The following is a 22,329-nucleotide window of genomic DNA, read 5'->3' as shown; positions in this document are numbered from 1 at the left end:
GACAAGATCGGTGGCCCTACGAAAAATAATACAACCCAAATGATGATGGAATAAGGCGAATAAGCAGCTCTTTAAGTCAAAATAAGGCCCCTGTGTTCTGTCTGCATCTGATTATAAAGTTTTATTATCTGATCATCATGCTGCTAGCATACTAATTCTTGCTAACTTTACTGTCTCAGTAAACACATTTTTTATGACTGTACAAATCTGGTACAGTGTCTCTTTCTAGTCCACATTTCAAATGCTCTCAAATTATCCATCATTTGTTTCAAAATATATTCTGATCCATACAGCAACGTGGACCATACATAACTGTGTAAAATTTTTACCTTGGTCTTTAAAGGGCTCATATTGCGCTATTTTTAAAATCTATTATAATGTTGTTTCCTCATCCAAAAACATATCTTGAGTTTTGTTTTGTTTCACTCACATGGGAAAATTTATTTTACAAAATACGAGACCAAGGACAGACATTTTGTCTTTAAAGGCAAGTTATAATGATAACAATAAAATTGAGAACAACAGGCTGAATAGCAGTACAGCACGCTCACGTAACATATACCGGTATATTTATTTAGCTACAAGAAGCACAGGCAACGAACTGAATTATGTGTCTGCTATGTTAATGTAAGATATTAACAGTTAATCAGATAACTAAAGCATAAAAAAAGTTTACTCTCGATCTCACTCCGAATCACTAAATCCACTGAATCCGTCATCTTCGCTGTCACTTCTGAACAACTTCGGAGGTAAATGAAGCACCGCTGCCGCTTCCATGTGGCTGTCATATTGGTACACTAGCCTAGTGTGCCCTCCCACGGTTGTCAGTGCAACAATAACGAAGATGTAAAATTATATATTTTAATAATTTCACATATAAGTTGCATCTGAGTATAAGTCGCAGCTCCAGCCAAACTATGGAAAAAAGTGCGACTTATAGTCTGGAAAATAGGGTACTCAAACCATGTGTGAATGAAACGTATGTTTTTGAACAGGTAACAACATTCTAACATGGCATAAAGCTCATAACTTTGCTTAATATAGGATCTTTAAGCTGATCAGAGGCCTTATAAGTACTTTAGACATTTTACTAATGGTCACTATATGCATTCCATAATATTCCATCTTAAAACAATGCAAAGCTATCATTATCATTTCCAACATAGTTTCCTCATATCGTGCAGCCTTGCAGAGTTCACACACAGTTCCTCTTCACAGACAAGTCCCCTGGAGCTGTACGCTTTACACCAGAGTCTATACTTCTCATTATCTGTGTCTGCTCTGCGCTGCACAGAACAGATGGTGGGACTGAGCAAAGAAAAACGCGCCGCAGGCTGTAAAATCCTCACACACAACCCGGGTCAAATGCTCTGGTCAAACATTCGACCTGTACATTTCTGCACAAAGCCCGCACTATTCCGTCTAGCCCCGATGCAGACACACTGAACTTGTGCCAAAGTCTGGAAACTCTTTGGGAATCTGAGAGCGAGGTAGATCGGGGTAAGAAAGGGATGGATGGATGAAAAAAAATAGAAAAATGAAAAACAGACTAAAATAAAGCGGAGTGGCCTGCAGACAGAGAAATGTGCGCTGGTTCAGGATGTGTGTCTAGACTAAACAAGGCTCTGGTGGAAGCGTTACAAGGCTGGACAGAGGTCACTGGCGGCGTCCCAGGCTAGCCGCCAATCACTGCCTGCTGTAACATACAAGATTCTGTTGGAGTGTCCAATGTGCCAAGGATAGTAAAAAATGGGGGCATTCAAGGTTTACCATGGTGTATCTGTTAAAGTGGTGAACAGAAATGGACAATAGAGTGAGAAAGGTCAGAACAGGACAGTCTTACAAGCCAATTGTCCTTTGTGTGAAAAGGATGAAAATGTACGTTGACCCGAAAGGTTCAACACGGTGTATCATTATGGTATTGCATATAAATCCAGAATGATATCTGTCTGTAACTTTTATACAGTCAGTCTTTTTATCAGTCTGGCCCCTCTGACACGTCTCGAGTCTGACTAAACGTGATCGTGCAATCAGATTTATTTTTTCAGTGATACATGTGAAATGAAGGAGCTCATAGATCACCTATCATTTTGAACAAAATCAAATTTCTTTCACCTCAGATTAACAGAATTTAGTGCTTTTGCTCACTGATTCTGCAGAAATCTGCTGTTTTTGATATTTTTGTCTTTTCTTTTTTTCTCATAAGCAGCCATAATTTTCCATTTTCATGATGGTGCACAGTAAGGAGTACTTTACTTGATGATTAACCTGTTACGCATGTTTATATTTAGTTAAGTCATTTACTATCACATTTCTTCTTATATATTCTATAAAGACACACTATGTAAGTTTTCTGTTTGGAGATTAGCTACCTATCTCTGTGGAGATGCTATTGCTTTGCTTGTGAACCAATCTACCATGCATTTATTCAATTCCATGTCTTTGTAGAGCTCAAAAGTACCTTGAAAAATATGTATTTTTATTTACTCAATACTAATTCTGAGTGGTGATTTTTTTTAAAAAGAAAAAAAAATCCCTCTTTATTTAGACAATAGAATGTAATTTTCAACATTAAATAATAGTAGTTTATTTTATATTCCCATGTGGCCTTATATTTGTGTAATTCCTTAGTTGTCCTGATAGTTTCCACAGAAGATCATTCTAAAGCTATTCATGAAAGTTAATTTTTGCCCCGTGATTGTGACTTTTTTAAAGTATCGATACCTAGTTTTAATAATTATTAGTATCTTAGTATTTTATATACTTTTGACAACCCTGTGCCATACTGTGAAACATTCCAAACAAAGCAATACCACCTCCACAGACAAGAAGTTTGCAAACCCTCAACCCGAAAAGTTACACAGTGCAACTTTAAGGCCAAGACAGACAACCTGCAATTATATCTAAACGCGCAGGGAACTTGGTGCCCTTTCTTTCTCCTCTGAGAGACCAAAAGCCACAACACAAGGCAGAACCCAGAACTCCGACCCGATGGTGTACAATTATGCATGTCTGAGTGTTTTTGGAGATCTGCAGACGGAGATAGAGCCGATGCCGTCACAGTGGCATTTGTGTGTATGGGCAAAGAGGAGGAGGAGAAGGAGAGGAGAGGGAGGAAATGCACTGCAAACCACTCACAGCTGTGGCACTGGGAATGCTTCCTCAGGCCCACCAGGAACAGAGCTGGGATTCGAGGAAAAACGCTCCTTCCTGGGTTCATGTCAGCAGGGCATAATAATTCTAATTGCAAAGGATATTTTATAGTCTATGAACCTGGAAATAAGGTTGTTAGCATGCTGTTGTTAGTATTATTGTGATGAAACATCTAAATTTTTAAAGACCCAAACTCTGCTTGGGCCTTTAAAGGTTGAGAAACATGGTTACAAAACTCATCACTGTGAATAATTTGGATGCTAGGAATGCATTTGGAAAGTGAGGAATAACAAAATTTGGACCGCTGCAAGCAATTTAAAATGAACTTGTTTTTTCACGTTTTTAACACAGTAAAGATCTGATACTTTGCCTTTGTTTTTATTGTATTGCAAAATCCACAAATGTTGAAACTTGGTCTGTGAGGAGACTGGCTCTGCTGAATTGAGACTGCTGTTGTTTTGTGCTTGTTTTGGCATGAGTTATGGCCTACAGTAGCCCTTGTGTTCACAAAATAAACAACAAGAAAAACTTTGGTGTGTTTCCTCACACGAGAACGCTACAGTACTATTATTTCATGTTGAAAATCACATTATATTGTCTAAAGAGTGTTTTTTTTATTATCAAATTGGTATTGAGTATCTAGTCTATTCCTTAGTATCAAAATCAAGTTTGAAATTTTAGCATCATGACAACACTAGTAAAGGGATTCAATAAATGTCATGAATAATTATTATAAGTGACACAATCTTGAAAACCCCCCATAAACCAGCCCATTATCCCACCCCTCCCCTTACTCCAGTCATAATTGCAGATATACATACCCCGTGACCTGTGTAACTCATGAGTGATCTGAGCTCTAATGGTTAAATGTCTCTTTTGGAGTGTGGAGTGATGGGAGGTTAGGGAGGTTAACAGCGCTAAGTGACAGAGGTTAGCGTAGCCTCTTTTAGTTCCTCTCCCTCTCAGCTGCTGCGACAGAGGGCAGGGTGCAGAGTAAAGAGAGGTTAATGCGACAGCCAATCAGAATTAGGCTTCAATTCTTGGGGCTTGTGGAAGTGGATAAGAATTGTTAAAAAGGAAGGAAAATTCAATATATATATATATATATATATATATATATATATATATATATATATATATATATATATATATATATATATATATATATATATATATATATATATATATATATATATATATATATATATATATATATATATATTTTTTTTTTTTTTTTACAAATTACCAAAGACGAAAGAATTGGATTGAGTTACACATGGATGTATCACTTTTTCTAACAATAAATCTTTCAATAGCACACAATTAATTCATGAAAATGGAAAAAAAAAAAAAACAGGACTGTAATTTTTTGGATGGCACTGTGTGAAGATTTTAAAAAAACAACACAAACAACAACAACACAAATTTCCCTTTTTTTTTTCTAGTATTTAATTAAAGCCATGGTATGTAACTTTTGAGCCAAAAATAGACTAAAATAAAAGCGTGTTATAACACTTTGGTTGTGTTTATTGCACTGAAAAACATATAAAAAAGTGCATCCTTATACAGAGCAGACTTGCTTCTCCAAAAACCTGACTCTTATTTGGCCTGTTTCCATGAAAATGTTGTTCCTTTGGCTATAATCTTCCAAAGTATCGCATAAAACCTATCACCATGGAGTGTGGTTTTAATTTTTTATTTCCATGGAATCAATCATGTGTCGTGCCACCTTCAGGAAGTTACATGCTGTAGCTCAAAGTTTTGCATTTGTAAGCTTATAGTTTATACAACTATAAACTTGTGTTATAGTTGTATAACAGAAGCTTAAAGTTGTACGAATCCTGTTCTGTTCAAATCCAGAGGGGTCTGGAACCGGACCATTAACCATGACAAACCTCAGTCACAATTTTGGATGGACCAGCTTCAGTCGCTAATTTGTAGATCACATTTTTCAAATCACAGGGTATATTTCTGGATGGATACAATACCTTAAAAGACTTGTCCTTCTGTATAATAGTAATGCATTTTCATTCTTTGAATATAAAGCACTAATGAAGGTGGTGCAGATGGCATACTCACAGCCGGTGTCTTTAAGGCGGTTGATGGCGTTGGACAGAAGGCGCACGCAGCCCAGAAAGCCCGCCCCTTGCTTTTTATGGATCTTCTTATGGTTCCAGACACTGATGGTGATGGAGTCCAACTTTCCAATGTATCTGTGAAGCAACAACACGGAGAAGCACATTTAGCTACTGTTTTAGCATTAGCATTGTCTGTGGAGAGACCGATAAAGACTGATCCAGTTTGTGTTGGGATTAAAGGCAGGTTTAGCAGGGCCTGTTTGCAAACAAAGGAGGTGTGGTCAATTACAATACAAAAGAAGAGTGCATGTGATAGATTAGAGACACATTTCATTAAAATGTAATTAGCATAAATATTTTGTGAAGAATCTTGTCCAGTTTTCCCTACTTTGTTTATAAGTTTACTTCTTGGTTGGACATGGGCAGCAGATATGACATAGGTAATTCCATAACTGTTATCTAGCAACCACACCGTAAACAATGACCAAAACTCATCTAAATTACAATAGTTATGGCTTGACAACTAATGAATTTGTTAAATTAGTCAGAAATAGTCAGATTGAGAGACTACTACTTCCTGTCATTTTCAACACTTTTATTAATCAAAATCTTCACAACTGCCACGTGATTGGTGTAAAGCTATGATGAATATTTACCAGAAATACTATCCCACCAAAAGTAATGTGTGGGCCTTGCTAGAGATTTTAAAAGTTTGATATTGGCAAATCAGTATCGGTAGGCTGGGTGATTCACACATTTTTTTCTGGTATTGATCAATCACGATATTTGGTTTTATTGAAAACAAATACAATATATTGTTCAATACTAAGTTCCTGAAAATAAAGAAAACCAACTTTTAATGACTGCAATAGAACACAAAAAATAGTCAAATTTCTCCAAAGCATTCAAACCACGTGTTTTTACTGACAGCTGGCTGTAAACCTCTCCATTAAAAAGACCCAAGCTGATTTATCAAAAATAAATTAATCTCCATCTGAATTAAAATTTTAACAAACGCCCCAGGTATTGATTGAAAAAAAAAAAAAAAAATCCATATTGGACCATCTCTAAAGTGGATTATGATACAATAGCTTTCATTTTTTTTTCTTTTTTTTTCTGCATTGACCAAACTTTGTAAACATTTGTGTTAATTTATTTTTTAATAGTTCTATGTTGCCAATGCTTTAAATATGTATCAAGTTTGTGCCATAGTTTCACTTCATTCATTGTAACTTTGTCCGCTGTCGTGGGCATCTGCTCCCACGGGTCTCCCCTGCTCCGGCGTTCCGGCTAATCAGCTGTTAGCCCTGGCACTATCCATCCCCGCGTAATTATCATGCCTCTTACTAAAGGAATATGAAACAATGGGCTGTGAGTAAGACGTCTGGACATGTTGAGCCCGGGCCAAATGCCTGTGTGTCTGGGTCCCACTCAGCTCGACGGGAGGGGAGCCATGACGACAAGCCAAGGCCCCGTCAGCTGGACCGGTCCCGCCTCGTAAAATTCATTAGTCTGGAGAAGGTTTTCAGAGGCCCGATAGCACAAAGGAAACATGGCGAGAATGGTTGGAGAGACAAGAGGATGCAGACGACAGGCCTAATATGGACAGTGTATGGAATGTTTTTATATAGTGTAGTGAGGTCAGATGAGAAAAATGTGGTGTGTTAAAAATGCATTGCTAGACAGAAGGTGAACTGATCATTATTTAATTAAATATGGCTAAGAACAACTCATTGAACTATTCACTTCGAATCAATTATTTCAATGATTATAACCAAGTTTGGTAACCTAATAATCACTATCCGAACGATACATGGACTCCAAAACATGTATGTGCTGAAAGTAGTGTACGATGATAAAAAATATTTACGGTTTTTCAAGTGAGATCACTTAAAAGTGTACTGTGGAACATTTCTGATGAAGGTTTTGCCAGCTGCTTGTAATGCGTGGAGATTTTATTGCTTTGCCTCCCAAGTAAGACAAGTCCCCATTGTTCAAGTCCAAGCTCAAGTCACTGATCCGTGTCAAGTCCTTAGGTCTCACAGTGTAATTCAGAGTTCTAGTTCAAGTCTAGGGCTATAGTCAACTAAAGGCATGTCCGGCCGATCGATTAGTCGACCAAACGATAACACACATGCCTAGTCCATTTATTTTATTCTACTACCTGTGCTCGTTCAGTGGGCTGAGAATTTACATAGCTACAAAATAACTTTGAACTCAAGTCATTATTTAAAACCTTGTTTATAAAGGAAAATAATATCACAGGGGCTGAAAAAAATCTCAGATTTCTGAAGAGAAATCAGAATCAGAAGAATCAGTGAGCAAAGCACTAAAACTCTGTTAATTTGAGGTGAGATGAATCTGATTTTATTTATAAGTGACAGGTGACTGATGAGCTCCTTCGATCAGATTTGTTTTATTCAGGAATGCATGTGAAATGGACAAGAATGTTTGGCCGGGCTTGAGATGCAACAGAGGGCGTGGGGACCAGACTGATATCAGTCTGTATAAAAATACAGCGCGAGATATCATTCTGGATTTGCCAGACAACATAGTCCTTAGTTCATGAGTCCAAAGTAGACTGAGTCTTTTGTTGTCACTGTTAGTGCCCTCAGCAAAGAACAAGTCCAAGTGAAATCACAAGTCCCAGAAATTACTTGGAAAAGTAAGAGTCATAAGTCTGAGTCTGGGACCCAAGGACTACAGCTTTGCCCCACTCACAGAAAAAAATAAATCTTTTCAACATTTTATGTTTTAAAAGAACAAATACATGTGTACTTAAGTAATGCAAGATGATATAAGTTAATACAACACGCAGGCAAAGAATCTCCAGAGAGAAAAACAGATGGTGGCAGACCCCCAAAAGAAAGGTGACATAGCACAGCTTTAACACAACCCTGTCTTTACCTGAACTGTTAGTCATGGGTCCTCAGAATAGAGCCGTCATTCACCTGTTTTGACAACTGTGTGTAGAAGCAGGTGTCTCAGTGATGCTCTTCTGTCAGACTTGCACTCAATTAAAGCTTCTTCTGAACAGACCCAGCACCTGAGAGCCTTCAAATGCACTTGGAATACCATATATGTGAAATGTCATCTTGATCTATCTAAGAGTATCTGAGCGTTTTCCACCAGTCAGAGGTGATAGGAAGTAGAGCTGCAAGATTAATCACAATCAAATTGAAATAGCATTTTTAATGGACACTATTAGCAAACATAAATTAGCTGGGGGGTATTATACAAAATCTACTTTTTTAACTTTGTACTATCTTATAACGTTGCCACATCAAAAACAAGCTTGAAGAGATTATATGTGTCATCCATGCATGCTTGGTTAATCTAGAGGTCCCTCCTGGGCACTACTGAACAGTCCTTATGGTTAGCAGTACAAGTCTATCCAATGATCAACATACAAGCCTATGGTACATAAATGTACAAAAGCATACAAAACAATACACTATAACTTCACAAACCTGATGCAATGTGTAGTGATAGTGCTCTGAATGGGGAAGGAGGGGAGTAAGGCGAGGGGAGACTCAGAGCATCAAAAACGAAACTGAAATTTATAAAACGTGATAATATGTTGTTTTTGGCGAATATAGAATTTTCAAAACAATAGGAGGTAACATGGTGATCTTAATATGTTATGTGTTAGCAGTTAATATACCCCATAGAAGTGGAATACCTCCTATTTAAGTACCATAATTCCCTCCACAGACAACAAAAAAAAAAACAGCTAACCTTGTGATTTAGATCTGTGCATGTTCTAAAATGTGATTCTTGTGTTAGTTGGTCAGTTCATATTTCAGTCTTTTTGTCAATTCTTCTGGGTGCATTTAAAATATGAACTTTGAACAAAATCCTATTATAAAACATAAATTACAAATCTAATCGCAATGCTTGTCAGAAAAATTACAAATAAGATATTTTTCCCAAAATGTGCAGCCATAATAGGAACTGCTTTGCGGGAGAGAAAGGGGAATCCATATCCATGGCAACCAAACAAACTGAGTCCTTCCTGTATGCGCACACTGGAACCTTTCCCGGCAGTATCACACGCTCTGGCCCCAGTACAGTTCTTTCCAGACTTCTTCCACCGTCAGCCATCTTTGGAAAGGCACTGGACAAGACGTGCACGTGTGGGAAGAAAGTGTGATGGGAGAATGAAGCTTTAAATGCAGCTGTGGCAGACATTTTTAGAGCACTGGCTGGGGCTGGATCATCCCAGTCAAATGTGATGTAAGACGTGTTTTGGTTAAGTACAGTTAAAACAAAAGCTAAATGGCGTCATAGCATCAACTCAGCCAATGATAAAGCAGCGAAATTAGCATAAATTATTGAATGGGTGGACAATGTAGTAAACACAACAGATGGTTTCATTGTTTTCTTCTGAAGATTTCTTGTTTTTAAGGTAGCATGAATTGAGGTTGAGCATGAATTGAGCTCAGAAATCTTCCGTTTTCACCCATCCCATATCTCTGCCAACTGCCCTGTACTTACGTATTCACTCGGCGGTCACACATGTATGTAACTATTAGGGATGCACCAATTCGATCTGCGCCAATGCCAAAAAAATGTATGGATCAGATATCGGCTTCCATTTCCTGGTTGCGGTATGCCAAAAAAGTCTCATAATGTTTGAACTGATTTTAAGGAAATAAAAGCTGTTTTACTCTCTGCACAGGTATTGGTTGATGCTGGGTATTGAAGATGCTTAAAGTTATAGTATCCAAATTGGTATCAGAACTGAAAAAGCTGCATTGGTGTATCCCTAGTAACTACATGCATTCATTTTCAAGAATATACAGGGCTTTAGAAACTTTTGTCAGACAGCAAACTAAAAGGGGGTGGACCGCCCATGCGCAGCCAATCAGAATGTTGCTTCCTTGTTGACGGCACGCGGCAGCAGTCTAATTTTGTCATAAAGTGCTGTTTTTATTACGTGCGCTTTAGGGGAAAACATGAAATGCACCTTTTTACCAAAAAGTCAGGTACCTAGCTTTAAGCAATTGCAGTCTGAAATTTGCTAATTTTGCTTGAGTGAGACAGAACAGATACTCACAAGTCGTAGTGTTGGTTCCACTTGGGGTCTAGCGTGTTCCTCACAGTGTCTGTAGAGTGGCATTGTCCCGAACCGTCCACCACCACTTTGGCAAAGGGGTCGGGCAAGCCTAGAGACAACACTGGTACTTTACCATACTGATACAAACTGGACAGATCACACTCACATATCTATTTTTAAATATACTGAAAACATTAAAACAGGTCTATTGTCTACTGCAGTTTAGACTTATACAAACTTTACTGATCCACAGGACACATAGTTGCTCAAAAGTTGCAATATAAGAAGATTAGTACTTAACAGTGGAGAGCAAATAAAAATACAACTCTTTGGAATTCTGTGTTTTCCTGGCAAATCCAGAATGATATCTCTGTATTTTTTATACAAAGAGATATAAGTCTGTTCACCACTCCCTCAGTCACATCTCAAGCCAGGCTCAAATACGACCGTCCAATCAGATTAATTTATTTCAGTAATGTGAAATGAAGGAGCTCATTGGACAGCTGTCATTTTGAACTAAAACACATTACTCTCACCTCAGCTTAACAGAGTTTAGTGCTTCGCTCATTGATTCAGCAGAAATCTGCGATGTTTTTCAGTCCCCTGTGATATTTTTTATTAAATTTTTCCTTGTTTTGATATGGATCAACCATGCATGTCCCTGATTGGCTAATCCACCTGTCAATCACACCAATTTGAACACTGGGAGAGTCTTTGGTGACCAGGCTCACATCTTTGTAAAGTATTGGACAACTGTGTATTCTGGATACCAAAATCCACCAGAGGAACACAGCTAAACAAAGTTTGTTTCACTGCACAATTTTTGAGGTTCAAGCTAAAAACAATGTTGGCCAACTAACGACTTGCCCACAGACACATATGCACTGTCTAATTTTCATCAGTAGAAAGTTTATGCTCGTTCAGTGTTGTGGACAAGTTGTGGGACTTAAGCGGTCATTCTTTTTCAGATTTCTGGTAAAACATGTCTATAGCATTATTACAATTTAAAGAACCTGTAAATTTTTGAACACGGCACAAATGTGTGAAGCAAACAGCTACTACAGACTGTGCGCCCTCTGTAGGATTAGCTGTGTCATAACACAGAAGACAGCACACTGTCATGCCGGTTATTAAATTATGGGATGTTATTACATTTATTATGGGGTTGCTACAAGGTACCCCATAATGCTTTGTGATGTCACAAACTGTTTTTAGCAAATGTAAATAGCGTTATTGAACTTGATACCTCCACCATACTGATAATTTGTGTACACTCAGGAATCTATATAGACATCTTATAAACACATAACTTTGCCACAAGAAATGCCACTCTAGTTAACAGAGCTGTGGAGGTTAACATCCTGAGACACCCTGTGAGTCCCCAGTGGGAGCACCCGCACGAGGGCTGCCTGTTTGCTGAGCCTGGCCGCACTGGTATGGCAGGAATGGGCACCACAGAAACCACCTGAGCGAGCACAGGACCTTTACATGCTCACTCTCCATGACAGCCCCAAACAAACACACCCAAACACACTCACAATACTCACACAACACCGACTGCACTGGACACATGCATGGCTTTCGGCACACTGGCACTGGTGAGGCTTCAATCAAATGTACCAGGGTACCATATGTGGGAAGCGTCTGGGGTATGACAAATATCCAAATTGTTCCATATTTACTATTTAGCATTCTGTTTAAAAGGTTCAAATTCTTAATTTTTGTCAAGGTTAAAAGAGACACCCTGCGCCTATTTTGGTTTGACTTAATTATATTGGTTTAATTATATTTTTTTGTGGAGTTACTGGTTGCACTAAAACTAAACATTCTATCCAAGGCGTGCTCCCTTGCTCTCTTGCTCATTCCAACTGCGCACCACCTTGCCCTCCACCTTGCCTTTCGTGCACCTGGCACACGCTTGTCGCCTTGTGCACTTCTTGGCTCTGGCTGCTGCTCAGTGCAGGCCGCACCATGTCTATTTGCCTTTTGTGTCAGAATTAGTGGGGCTGGCTGCCAGTTTTTGACTTTTCTTTTCATCAGTTACTTAGGTAGTTTTTCTTAAAGTTTGCCTTATGAATGAATAAATAAAATATATAAAAAAACCAGAAAGAAATAAAATCAAGTATTGCAATCATTGCAAAGAATAAATAGAAAAATGTACTTACGAAAAAAATCCTTTTTTGCCAGGTTCTTGGCACAGAGAACTAGAAAAGAGAAGAAGATATCCTCCATTAATCAGTTGTCAGTTGTTTTGCTTACTTTTTAATTTTGTAAAATTAAACATTAAATGCAGCAGCAATCATTTATACATGGCACCACAGAATGAATATGCAAAACTTTGTGAAAGTAATTTGTTACAGAGGGACATAAGGCTTATTACATATCAGCACATTTTCGATTTGTTTTTGAACCTTTTAGTCTGTCTGACATACTTTGCTGGCAAGTGAAGCATTTTGGAAAAAAAACAAAAACAAATTAGTAGCACGACTATTGTTAACATGCTGCTGTCAACAGGGACTCCCTAAACTCTCTGCATTTTGTTTGGGGATGGGGCTTAGCGTTCCATGTCAATCAAAGTTCAATCAAGGTTCAGTGACATTAACTGTATTTTTCTGTTAAATGCAGTTAACTGATACCTTTATTTATCATTTTTCTTTTGTCAAAAAAAAATTACAGTTAGTAATAAAAGTACACTTAGTTTTGCCAAGTCCGGTTAGTCGCCCTAACTAAAAACTTACCTGTTCCTAAACCTAACCCTGATCCAAACCTTAAACACGCACACATATATACATACATGTGTGTGTGTATATATATATATATATATATATATATATATATATACATATATACACACACACACATATATATATATATATACACATACACACACGCATATGTATATATATACATACATACATATATGTATATATATATATATATACACACATATATAAATAAATAAATAAATAAATGAAAAAATATTATAATTTCTCTATTTATTTTGTCAAAAATGTTGTTTTTTTTTAGACTTCGCAGCTCAGACGAATAGGAAAACAGTTTAAAAATGGGTTGCCAACCAAATTTGCAATAGAACATTATGTCCCACCCCCAAGCAAAATGCTGAGCTTTAAGGAGTCCCCTATCAGCACACACATTTTTTCATTTGCTTATGTAGAAAGTTGAAATTGAATCTTGCCAAAAAAGATGACTTCAATTCAATTCAAGTTTATTTCTATAACACATTTAAAACAACTTCAGCTGACCAAAGTGCTTCACATAAAAGTAAAAAAAACAACAAATATACAGATAGCATGTTACATAGAAAAAGAACAATACCAACATCTAGCTAGTATTAATGCCAGAGAGAAGAGATGGGTTTTCAGTCTAGCATTTAACCGCGTTAAAGACTGAGAGGATTTGTCAGGCAGAGGGAGGCTGGGCGGGGCCACAGAAAAGGCTCTGTCACCTGTGGTCTTGAGCCTGGATTTGGGCACAGCAGCAGGAGCTGGTCAGCTGACCTCAGGGCTCTGGATGGAGTACAGGGCTGCAGGAATTCCCTCAAATAAAGTGGACCCATAGAGTGCACACATTTAAACACCATCAGTAATATTTTGAATTGCACCCGATATGAAACATGAACCAGTGCAGGTTGCACAGAATAGGCATGAGATGTTCAGCAGATGTCAGCAGATGAGCTGAAACATTCTGGACATTTTATAAGAGCTGCAGAGAGCCCTGGTCCAGCCCCACATACAAAGAATTACAATAATCCAGATGCAGCGTTACAAATACTTACACAGTTTATGTGTAGTTTATGAGTATGTTCCTTCTTTTAAGTTAACCACATTTAGGGATTTGTATAATTAAAGTAGCTATGGAAAAAATCCCAAAATTTCAAAAATCCTAGGCTTTCCATGTAAACTTGTGCCATATTGGCTGCAGCAGCAGTCGTGTAGGTGGAGTGTTGAGTGTGTCTGCGTGGAGAGATGACAAGTTCCTCCCTTCACCTGGACACCTGAAAGTTCTCAAAGTTCACAGAGTGCTTGTGACTCACAGACCAGTACAGTCATCGTGCAGTTGCATAACACTGCACTTCATGGAAACTTCACTATTTCAAAATGCAAGCAGAAAGAATTGGAATAAGCCTATCACTATTTTGATGTGTTGAAGTTATACCATTTACCAAGTACTTTCACAGAACTTGTTCAATACAAAGCCATATGACAGACACAGCAATGCCATTAAAGCTGTTCTGCTTCATCAAGTTTCTCCTTGTGCAGGTGAGACCACTATTGCAAATACATAGAGGGCAAAGGCATATCTACAACCAAAGACTATGTTAGAGGCCGTTTATGACGGCTAACTCTACGTCAAAGTAAAAATAATTTGAGTAGTTTTGATTTCAAACGTGTAAAACATTGTGTAATTGTCAGTGTTTAGGTAGATAACCTTAGCATCAACACCTTTTTGGCATCTGAGAATGTTAGAAAAACAAAAAAAAACAAGGGCTGACAGTGAGTGTCTTCAATACAACACCATCCATCCATTTTCTTATGATTATCTGGAGCCAGGTCATGGGGCAGCAGTTTAAGCAGGGACTCCCAGACTTCCCTCACCCCGGAAACATCCTCCAGCTCCTCTAGTGGGACCCTAAGGCCATGACCATAGGTGAGGGTAGGAGCGTAGGCTGATGGGTAAATCGAGAGCTTTGCCTTTCAGCTCAGCTCCTTTGTGACAAAGTGGGCCTTTGTCCCTTTTTAATAGTATTATGATTTGGTTTTGCACATGTTTGTTCATTTTCTATAACTTCAATACTCAACGAAATAGAACTATCCCGGGTTTGTTTTGTTTTGTTATCAGTTTAAAGCACCACACATTTGTTAGTTAAATATATTTTATTTAGTTAAATGCGTCTATTCAGTTCAGTCAATAATTATCTTACCTGTATCTCCACATGGTCCAGACAAAGAGGGGGCGTGCCCTATGTCGGCCATTTTATAGGCTTGAGTGGGGTCGTGGGCCGGACCATGTGGAGGGGGAAAAACTGGCTTAAGTTTGTTTATTTCTTTGTGTTAATGTTTTGTATATTTTCATTTCTGGAATTAAGTGTTTATATTTTGTTTAGTTAAACACTTTTGGTAAAGGACTCGGGCCCGAGAGCTGTTTTTATGCAATATAGTGTTTATGATACTCCCACCACCCCCTGGACAAGAAATGGAGTAGACCGGGGGAGGGGCTTCCAGTACAGGGAAGTATATTAGTCTGGCCAATTAGCCAGATAGGGACACCTGTGTAGCCAGAGTACACGTGGCTTTTGTTTCAGTTGCTTAAGTTTGGTTGCTTAGTTTTTTGTTGTTGTTGTTTGTTTGTTTGTTGTCACCGTTAATTTTTGTACATATGTATTATTTTTGTTTGTCCACGGTGTACCACTGCACGGGTAATAAATGTGTTTAATGGGACTTCTTTTGAGTCTGCCTCCTATTTTGATCACTCGGGCCAGCTTCCCCACATCCTTCTTTACCACAACAGGCCGATACAGAGACCGCATCACTGCAGACGCTGCACCAATCCGCCTGTCTATTTCATGCTCCATCGTTCCCTCATTCGTGAACAAGACCCCAAAATACTTAAACTTCTCCATTTGAGGCAAGGACTCATCAACTACCCAAAGAGAGCAAGCCACCTTTTTCCGGTCGAGAACCATGGCCTCGGATTTGGAGGAGTTGATTCTCATCCCAGCCGCTTCACACTCGGCTGCAAACCGCCCCAATGCCTGCTGCTGTCCTAGCTTGATGAAGCCATCAGGACAACATCATCTGCAAACAGCAGAGATGAGGTCCTGTCGTTCCCAAACTGGGTCCCATCCAGTTAGCCAGGGACGGAGGGGGTCCGGCCCCTGACGGAGTCCAATATGCACTGGGAACAGGTCTGACTTACTGCCGGCAATACAAACACAGCTTATGCTCTGGTTATACAGGGACCGGACAACCCTTAGCAAAGGGCCCGAGACCCCATACTCCCAGAGTACCCCCTAAAGTACACCACGAGGGACATGGTCAAATGCCATCTCCAGACCCACAAAACACATGTGGACTAGTTGGGCAAAATCCCATGAACCCTCAAGCACCTGATGGAAAGTATAGAGCTACTCCAATGTTCCGCAATTGGGACAAAAAACACACTGCTCCTCCTGGATCCAAGGTTTGACTATTGGTTGGATTCTCCTTTCCAATAACCTGGGGTAGACCTTACTGGGAAGGCTGACGAGTGTGATTCCAAACCCTCCAGTCCCCCTTCTTAAACAGGGGCCATCACCCCGGTCTGTCAGTCCAGTGGTACTGTCCCTGACCGCCACGCGATGTTGTAGAGACGTGTCAGCCAAGAGAGCCCCACAACATCTAGACACTTTAGGTACTCTGGTGCGGCTCGGTCTCAGTGGGAATGTACCTTGCCACAGAGGAGATTGCCAACCAACTCTCTGTTTCCTCCTTGGAAGACATGACGGTGGGATTGAGGAGATCCTCAAAGTATTCCTTCCACTGTCTGACAACATCCCCAGTGGAAGTCAGCAGCTCTCCGCCCACACTGTAAACAGTGTTGGTGAAGCACGGCTTCCCTCTCCTAAGTCATCGGACGGTTTCCCAGAACCTCTTTGAGGCCGTCCGATAGACCTCCTCCATGGCCTTCCAGAACTCCTCCCAAACCTGAGTTTTTGCCTCTGCAAACATATGAGCTGCGGCATGCTTGGCCCGCCGGTACTCGTCAGTAAGATAGAACTGAACTGAGATAGACAGAAAGAACTGAGCTGGCAGTGAGTGCAGTTTCTCTAACAGAGAATATGGCATCAACAGATTTTATATTAAGTTATTTATGTATATTTGTAACATTTGGCCACATTTTACACTTATTACATTTTATAACTTACAGAAACATTATGCTGTGGCTGCACAGCTATTAGCAGCACAGATATTAGCATCATGACATCATTGATCAGATTTACAAGAAAATGTATCAAAATGATTGTAGGATTTTTCGATACTCTTTTCATAAAGTATCTTTTCAAAAAGTATCCTATGCCAAAACTGCCAAATAAAGCAGAGGCTGTGGATTCATTTTTCATATACTGATTACAATTTTTGATTTTTTTTTATTTCTTTCTAACAAAACAACTTTAATTTACTTTTACTTTTAATCACTGGAATATAACACATAATTTGTCAAATTACTTCCTCCAAAGTCTGAACTCTGCTCCAAATCACATGGTTTTACTGACAGAGGACTGGCTGTAGACTTCTCCATTAAAAAGACTTTATCATGAACAATTAGAATAGACTGAATTTCGATAAAAAATCGTTTAATTCTAGACCCCAGCAGGAGTCCAAACATGCTCCGCACATGAGGAAGAGTCTGTGTGCAGAGATAAACATTCCACTGGGGGGAATGTGCTGCCTGTGTCCCAGTGAAACCCGAGTGAAAGCCATAGCTCATTTGTGAAACATCTGGAGTGCACGACTCGGCCCGGTCCACACGTGCACACACACAGAAACTACTGCAAGCTCCTCCCCCATGTGTCTGCCATGCTATACTCTATCATTAACTATGAACAGACCCGGGAATGTCATGTCTTTGAGTCAGTGAAGTAGAGGTGGGCTGAGGTAACCTTCTATAGCAGGGTTACTGCTATAGAAGGTTACCTCTATAGCAGTAACCCTGCTGACCCTGCTGAGAAATATTTGTTGAAAGTTATAAGGATTCTTGCATCCTAGCTACATTTTGGTGACAGGTGCAACCAGCAGGGTTGGTGAAGTGATTGACTGAAAAAAAAAAAAAAAGATGTGGGTACAATTGTTGATTTGGAGTAAAACTACAATATATAATATTGTCTATTATAAACTAATAAAAGGGGGTAAAACCAACTGATTCAATGGAAACATGCAATGAAATCTTTAAAATATTTTGATACTTATGCACTTTGTGGTAAAATTTCCAGTTCAATCACATTTTGAGCATTACTTAAACCTCAGACACTTAGAGACAAGTTTTAACAAGTTTCTGACTGATGGCGATAATGTTGTCTGAACCAGGGTTATAAAAATAATACACATATATGACCAAAAAAAGGAATTTTTTTCTCTCATCTCGATCAGTCATGATTTTTTATCTGATTTTTTATTTGTTATTCATTAGACAAAATACAAAGGGTTTCATTATTTGTAGGAATGCACCGATCTAGCTTTGTCTGTTCCGATACCAATGTCAATACTTTGGCTTGAAGTGTCTGCCGATATCCAATATCAACCGATACCAGTGCAGAGACTGAAAACAGCCTTTATTCCCTTTAAACACAAACAGCATAAAGTAAAAAAATATCCAGATATGTTTTGTAATCACACGTCATCTCTGTAATAATACAGCGTTAATATTATAAGACGTTTTGGGCCAACTTTGGCCAGTAAATCGTCTTAATACACCAATCTATAGACCAAAATGGGATATTGGCTAAACCGGTACGCTGGAGGCTGATATCCGATCGAACAAAATGTTCAATATCTGCACCAAAATTATAATAATTGCCACAAGACTGACACAAGTTTGAACTCTCAAATAAAAAGACCCAAGCTAATCATTTACCATTAGAACTGGCTGAATCTAGATCTCAGTTTATGCATAGTCCTAATTGAGATATTCATTTTTGGGCAATATTGACCCACCCCTAGATGTACTGAACACAGCTGGCCAAAGGGGAGAGAAGCTATAAAATACAAGAATAACTGGGAAGAAATGCTACATGCTGCATTAAGGGCTGTGACTCCCAAAAAAATGTGGGATCAAAATTTAACTCTAACTTGAACAATAGAACTGCCAGAATTTGAAAACCAGTTTGCCCAAATCGTTCAAGACTGACACCAACCATTTTCACATAGCTGCAGTGCACAGAATCCACCCTGCAGGGAAAACAAAGCCAAAATTCCACCAACAACTCCAGGACAATATGATCTGACAGTGACCCCAAACACCAGAGACACATCGAACATTACAGTCGCCATCGGAGGAGCCATAAATCAACATGAGCTGCGGAAAAAGATTGGAAATTGATGGATATATATTACGCTGAAAATGGCACGACCCATTTAAGGCTCAGACCGGAAGGGAGATATGACAGTTTGAATAAGTTTGACTGTGGATTGAGATGAATCCTGACATGGCCCAAACACAGTGCAATGGAGGGAAGGCCACACTGCAATTACACCTATATACACCACAGAACTGCATCGCACGGGCAGGCAAAAAATAGAGAGGAAACCGCCGGAATGGCACTGCCGCAGACAATGGTGGTTTTCCTATAGGAGGAAGTGGAATTGGAGTCGGAATGTGGTAAAGGGAAAAATGCTAATTTGCTATGTTGTCATAAAAGCTTAGGGTTGAGTCTTTTTAATCTGCAGATAAAATTGATGAGATGAGACAATATCCAGAAATGTGTATACTAAAAGTTGCACTACATAACTTTTCTGGTGGGGGACAGCTTGTCACCATGGAGATGTTATTGCTCTAGCCTGAAATGTGAGTTGAATTTTGGAGGAAGAAAAATTTTGGTAGAAACAAAAATTGAGCGTCACAGTAACCAAAGCCACAGTACAGATATATTGTATAAGCAGCACTTCAGACCAAAATAAGTCATTTGTATGCTGTCTGCATCGATTTAGAATGTGTTTTATTGTCTGATAACCAGGACGTGTGCGTTATAATGCTAGTTGTTGTTGGTTTTACCGCCACTGAAAGTTGTGAAAATGGCTTATAAACTTATCACAGTGACTGATTAGGATGCTCGGAATGCAAAAGGTAAGTGAGGAATAACTTTGGACCACTACAAACAGTTTACATTGAGCTACTTATTTTCCATATTTTTAAGACAGTAAAATCTGGTACAGGGCCAAACTATATTTATGACAGGGCATATTGTTTCACTTTTTATTTGCAAATCTATGAATGATGCTTTCTCGCTCAATACAGCTAGGCTTGTTCACACACGGGTCATTTATATAACATGGAATCTATTTAACTTACTCCCTCTCTGAAACACTGGCTTACATATTCTAGTGTGGAAGTAGGCTTAGTACATGGTAATACCCTGGCTTCTCACAGAGATCACAATCAGGACCCAGATCGACATCAAAGTCCACACACAAGCAGAGTCTGAGATGCACTGCTTTCAGAAGGTCAAGTGTCTACAAAGATTTAGACTCAAACTAAAAACAGAACCACTTCCACAGATCACAATCAGCTCCAGATCAAAGCGGCATGTTTTTGAAAGCATCGACGGATCGGATTGAGTGAAAAGAATGGGGCGATCCATTGAAAAGTGTTGCAACCATAGACTGTGTAACGAAAGTAGACTAAGTGAGTGTGACGTCACCCATCGTGTTCGGCTCCAGCCAAATGAAGTCAATCGAGGCTAGCAGTTATAGCGCTAATATGGAGCCAGGAGCCATATTTGGAAACCCGAGCCAGAGTATTATAGCAACCGAAGAGCCAATTGGGAGCAAGGTTGGTTAAGATACACACCCTTGTCTACGCCGCTGGTTTGGAGGGCAGGCGCTTAGCAACATTGTTAACTAAACTTGTTGCTAACGCTGACGGGAGCGATCCCGAGAAAAAAAAAGCACCTCATTGGTCTATTATTAATGTTCGTATCTTGATTTACGAACAAAATAGTGAAAAAAAAATGACAAGGTTCAAAGCAGCGGTTACAGTTTTTCAATAAAAAGTGAATTTGAGCCAGAGCTGATGTCCTGTGAATGTGACTTTTTTAGTATCAATACTGAAATGAGTTTTGATTCAGTGCTAGTTTTAGTATTGATTAGTATCTGATTTTCGATACTTTTGACAGCCCTAGTTTAAACGCAGCAGAAGCCGGTGTTTATATTATCTCATTATCATGAAACCCTTTGAGAAGAAACATGCAAAAATCATACAGCAGTGTAACTGACAGTGCTACTCACATACTGTTTAGTATGTAGATTAGCCACGTGCTTCAGGCTACATCTTTTTACAGGCCTAAAAATACATTGTAACATATTTTCCGGACTATAAGTCACTCTGGAGAACAGACATTTTATCTTTAAAGGCAAGTAACAATAATAACAATAAAATTGAGAAAAACATGGTCTGGTATGTTATCAAAGCAACAACTGTATTCTTGATCTCACTCCAAATCACTAAATTCATTGAATTCTTCATCCTTGGTGTCACTTCTGAACTCCGTCAACTCAATGAAGCATCGCTTCCGTGTGGCTGTCATACTCGTACACAAGGCTAGTGGGCGCTTGCGCGGTTGTCAGTGTGTGACAATAATGAAGATGTGAAATTATATAATTTAATAATTTCACATATAAGTAGCATCTATGAAAAAAAGTGCGATTTATAGTCTGGAAAATATGATAATAGAGCTGTCCTTTAGAAACAGAGAATATTAATCCTAATCGTTGTCTGATCAATTCATCAATAAAACATTTTATTTGTAAATATGCGATTATTTGGTTGAAATATATTTAAAAAGCCTCAATGTATAATCAAAATAATTGTTTGACTAATTGATAACTAAAATAATTGTTGTTTGCAGCTCTAGTAGTATGGCCTATAAATTTGGGTTTTTATAAGTTTGCAGCAGAAAATCTATATTATTACTATCACTAATCCTAATATTATTCTGGACTGGAATCAGCCAATAAACAATCAACTTCTGTCTTAAATATATACAGTGACAAATGCCCTTTGCATCTTTTTCAACAAACTGTCGTCATAGCGACAGTGTGGGGAAGACAGGAAGAAGGCTCCCTCTGTGTCTTCTGTTTCTCATTCTGGTCACCCAGCCAGAGAACTCTGGGGAGGGAGAGAGGCAGGAAAGACCACTGTACAGTACTGCTCACAAAGGAATATTCAAATATAGGACAAAGATAGAAAGAGTCTCAAAATAAGAGTTAATGCACTATCGACTGACATGCACATATTTTCATTTTGTTATTAAAAAAAAGGAATCTC

The 22,329-nt window shown here is 38.8% G+C and overlaps 1 protein-coding gene across 1 annotated transcript in view; it reads right to left on the bottom strand.

Annotated features, from left to right (window-relative positions):
* Positions 1–22,329, bottom strand: part of LOC117374576 (E3 ubiquitin-protein ligase SMURF2) — a 67,642-nt gene that overhangs the window by 19,617 nt on the left and 25,696 nt on the right. The window contains exons 2-4 of the mRNA XM_033970742.2: positions 12,456–12,494; positions 10,291–10,399; positions 5,233–5,366 (exon numbers count right to left, since the gene is read on the bottom strand). Of these exons, the coding sequence (XP_033826633.1) occupies positions 5,233–5,366; positions 10,291–10,399; positions 12,456–12,494 (282 nt within the window). The remainder of the gene's footprint in view (positions 1–5,232; positions 5,367–10,290; positions 10,400–12,455; positions 12,495–22,329) is intronic.

Source organism: Periophthalmus magnuspinnatus, chromosome 8 (assembly GCF_009829125.3).
Source record: "Periophthalmus magnuspinnatus isolate fPerMag1 chromosome 8, fPerMag1.2.pri, whole genome shotgun sequence".
In the NCBI taxonomy this organism is placed as follows: domain Eukaryota; kingdom Metazoa; phylum Chordata; class Actinopteri; order Gobiiformes; family Gobiidae; genus Periophthalmus; species Periophthalmus magnuspinnatus.
The sequence above is the reverse complement of the archived record's forward strand: the minus strand, read 5'-3'. Positions and strand labels throughout refer to the sequence as shown.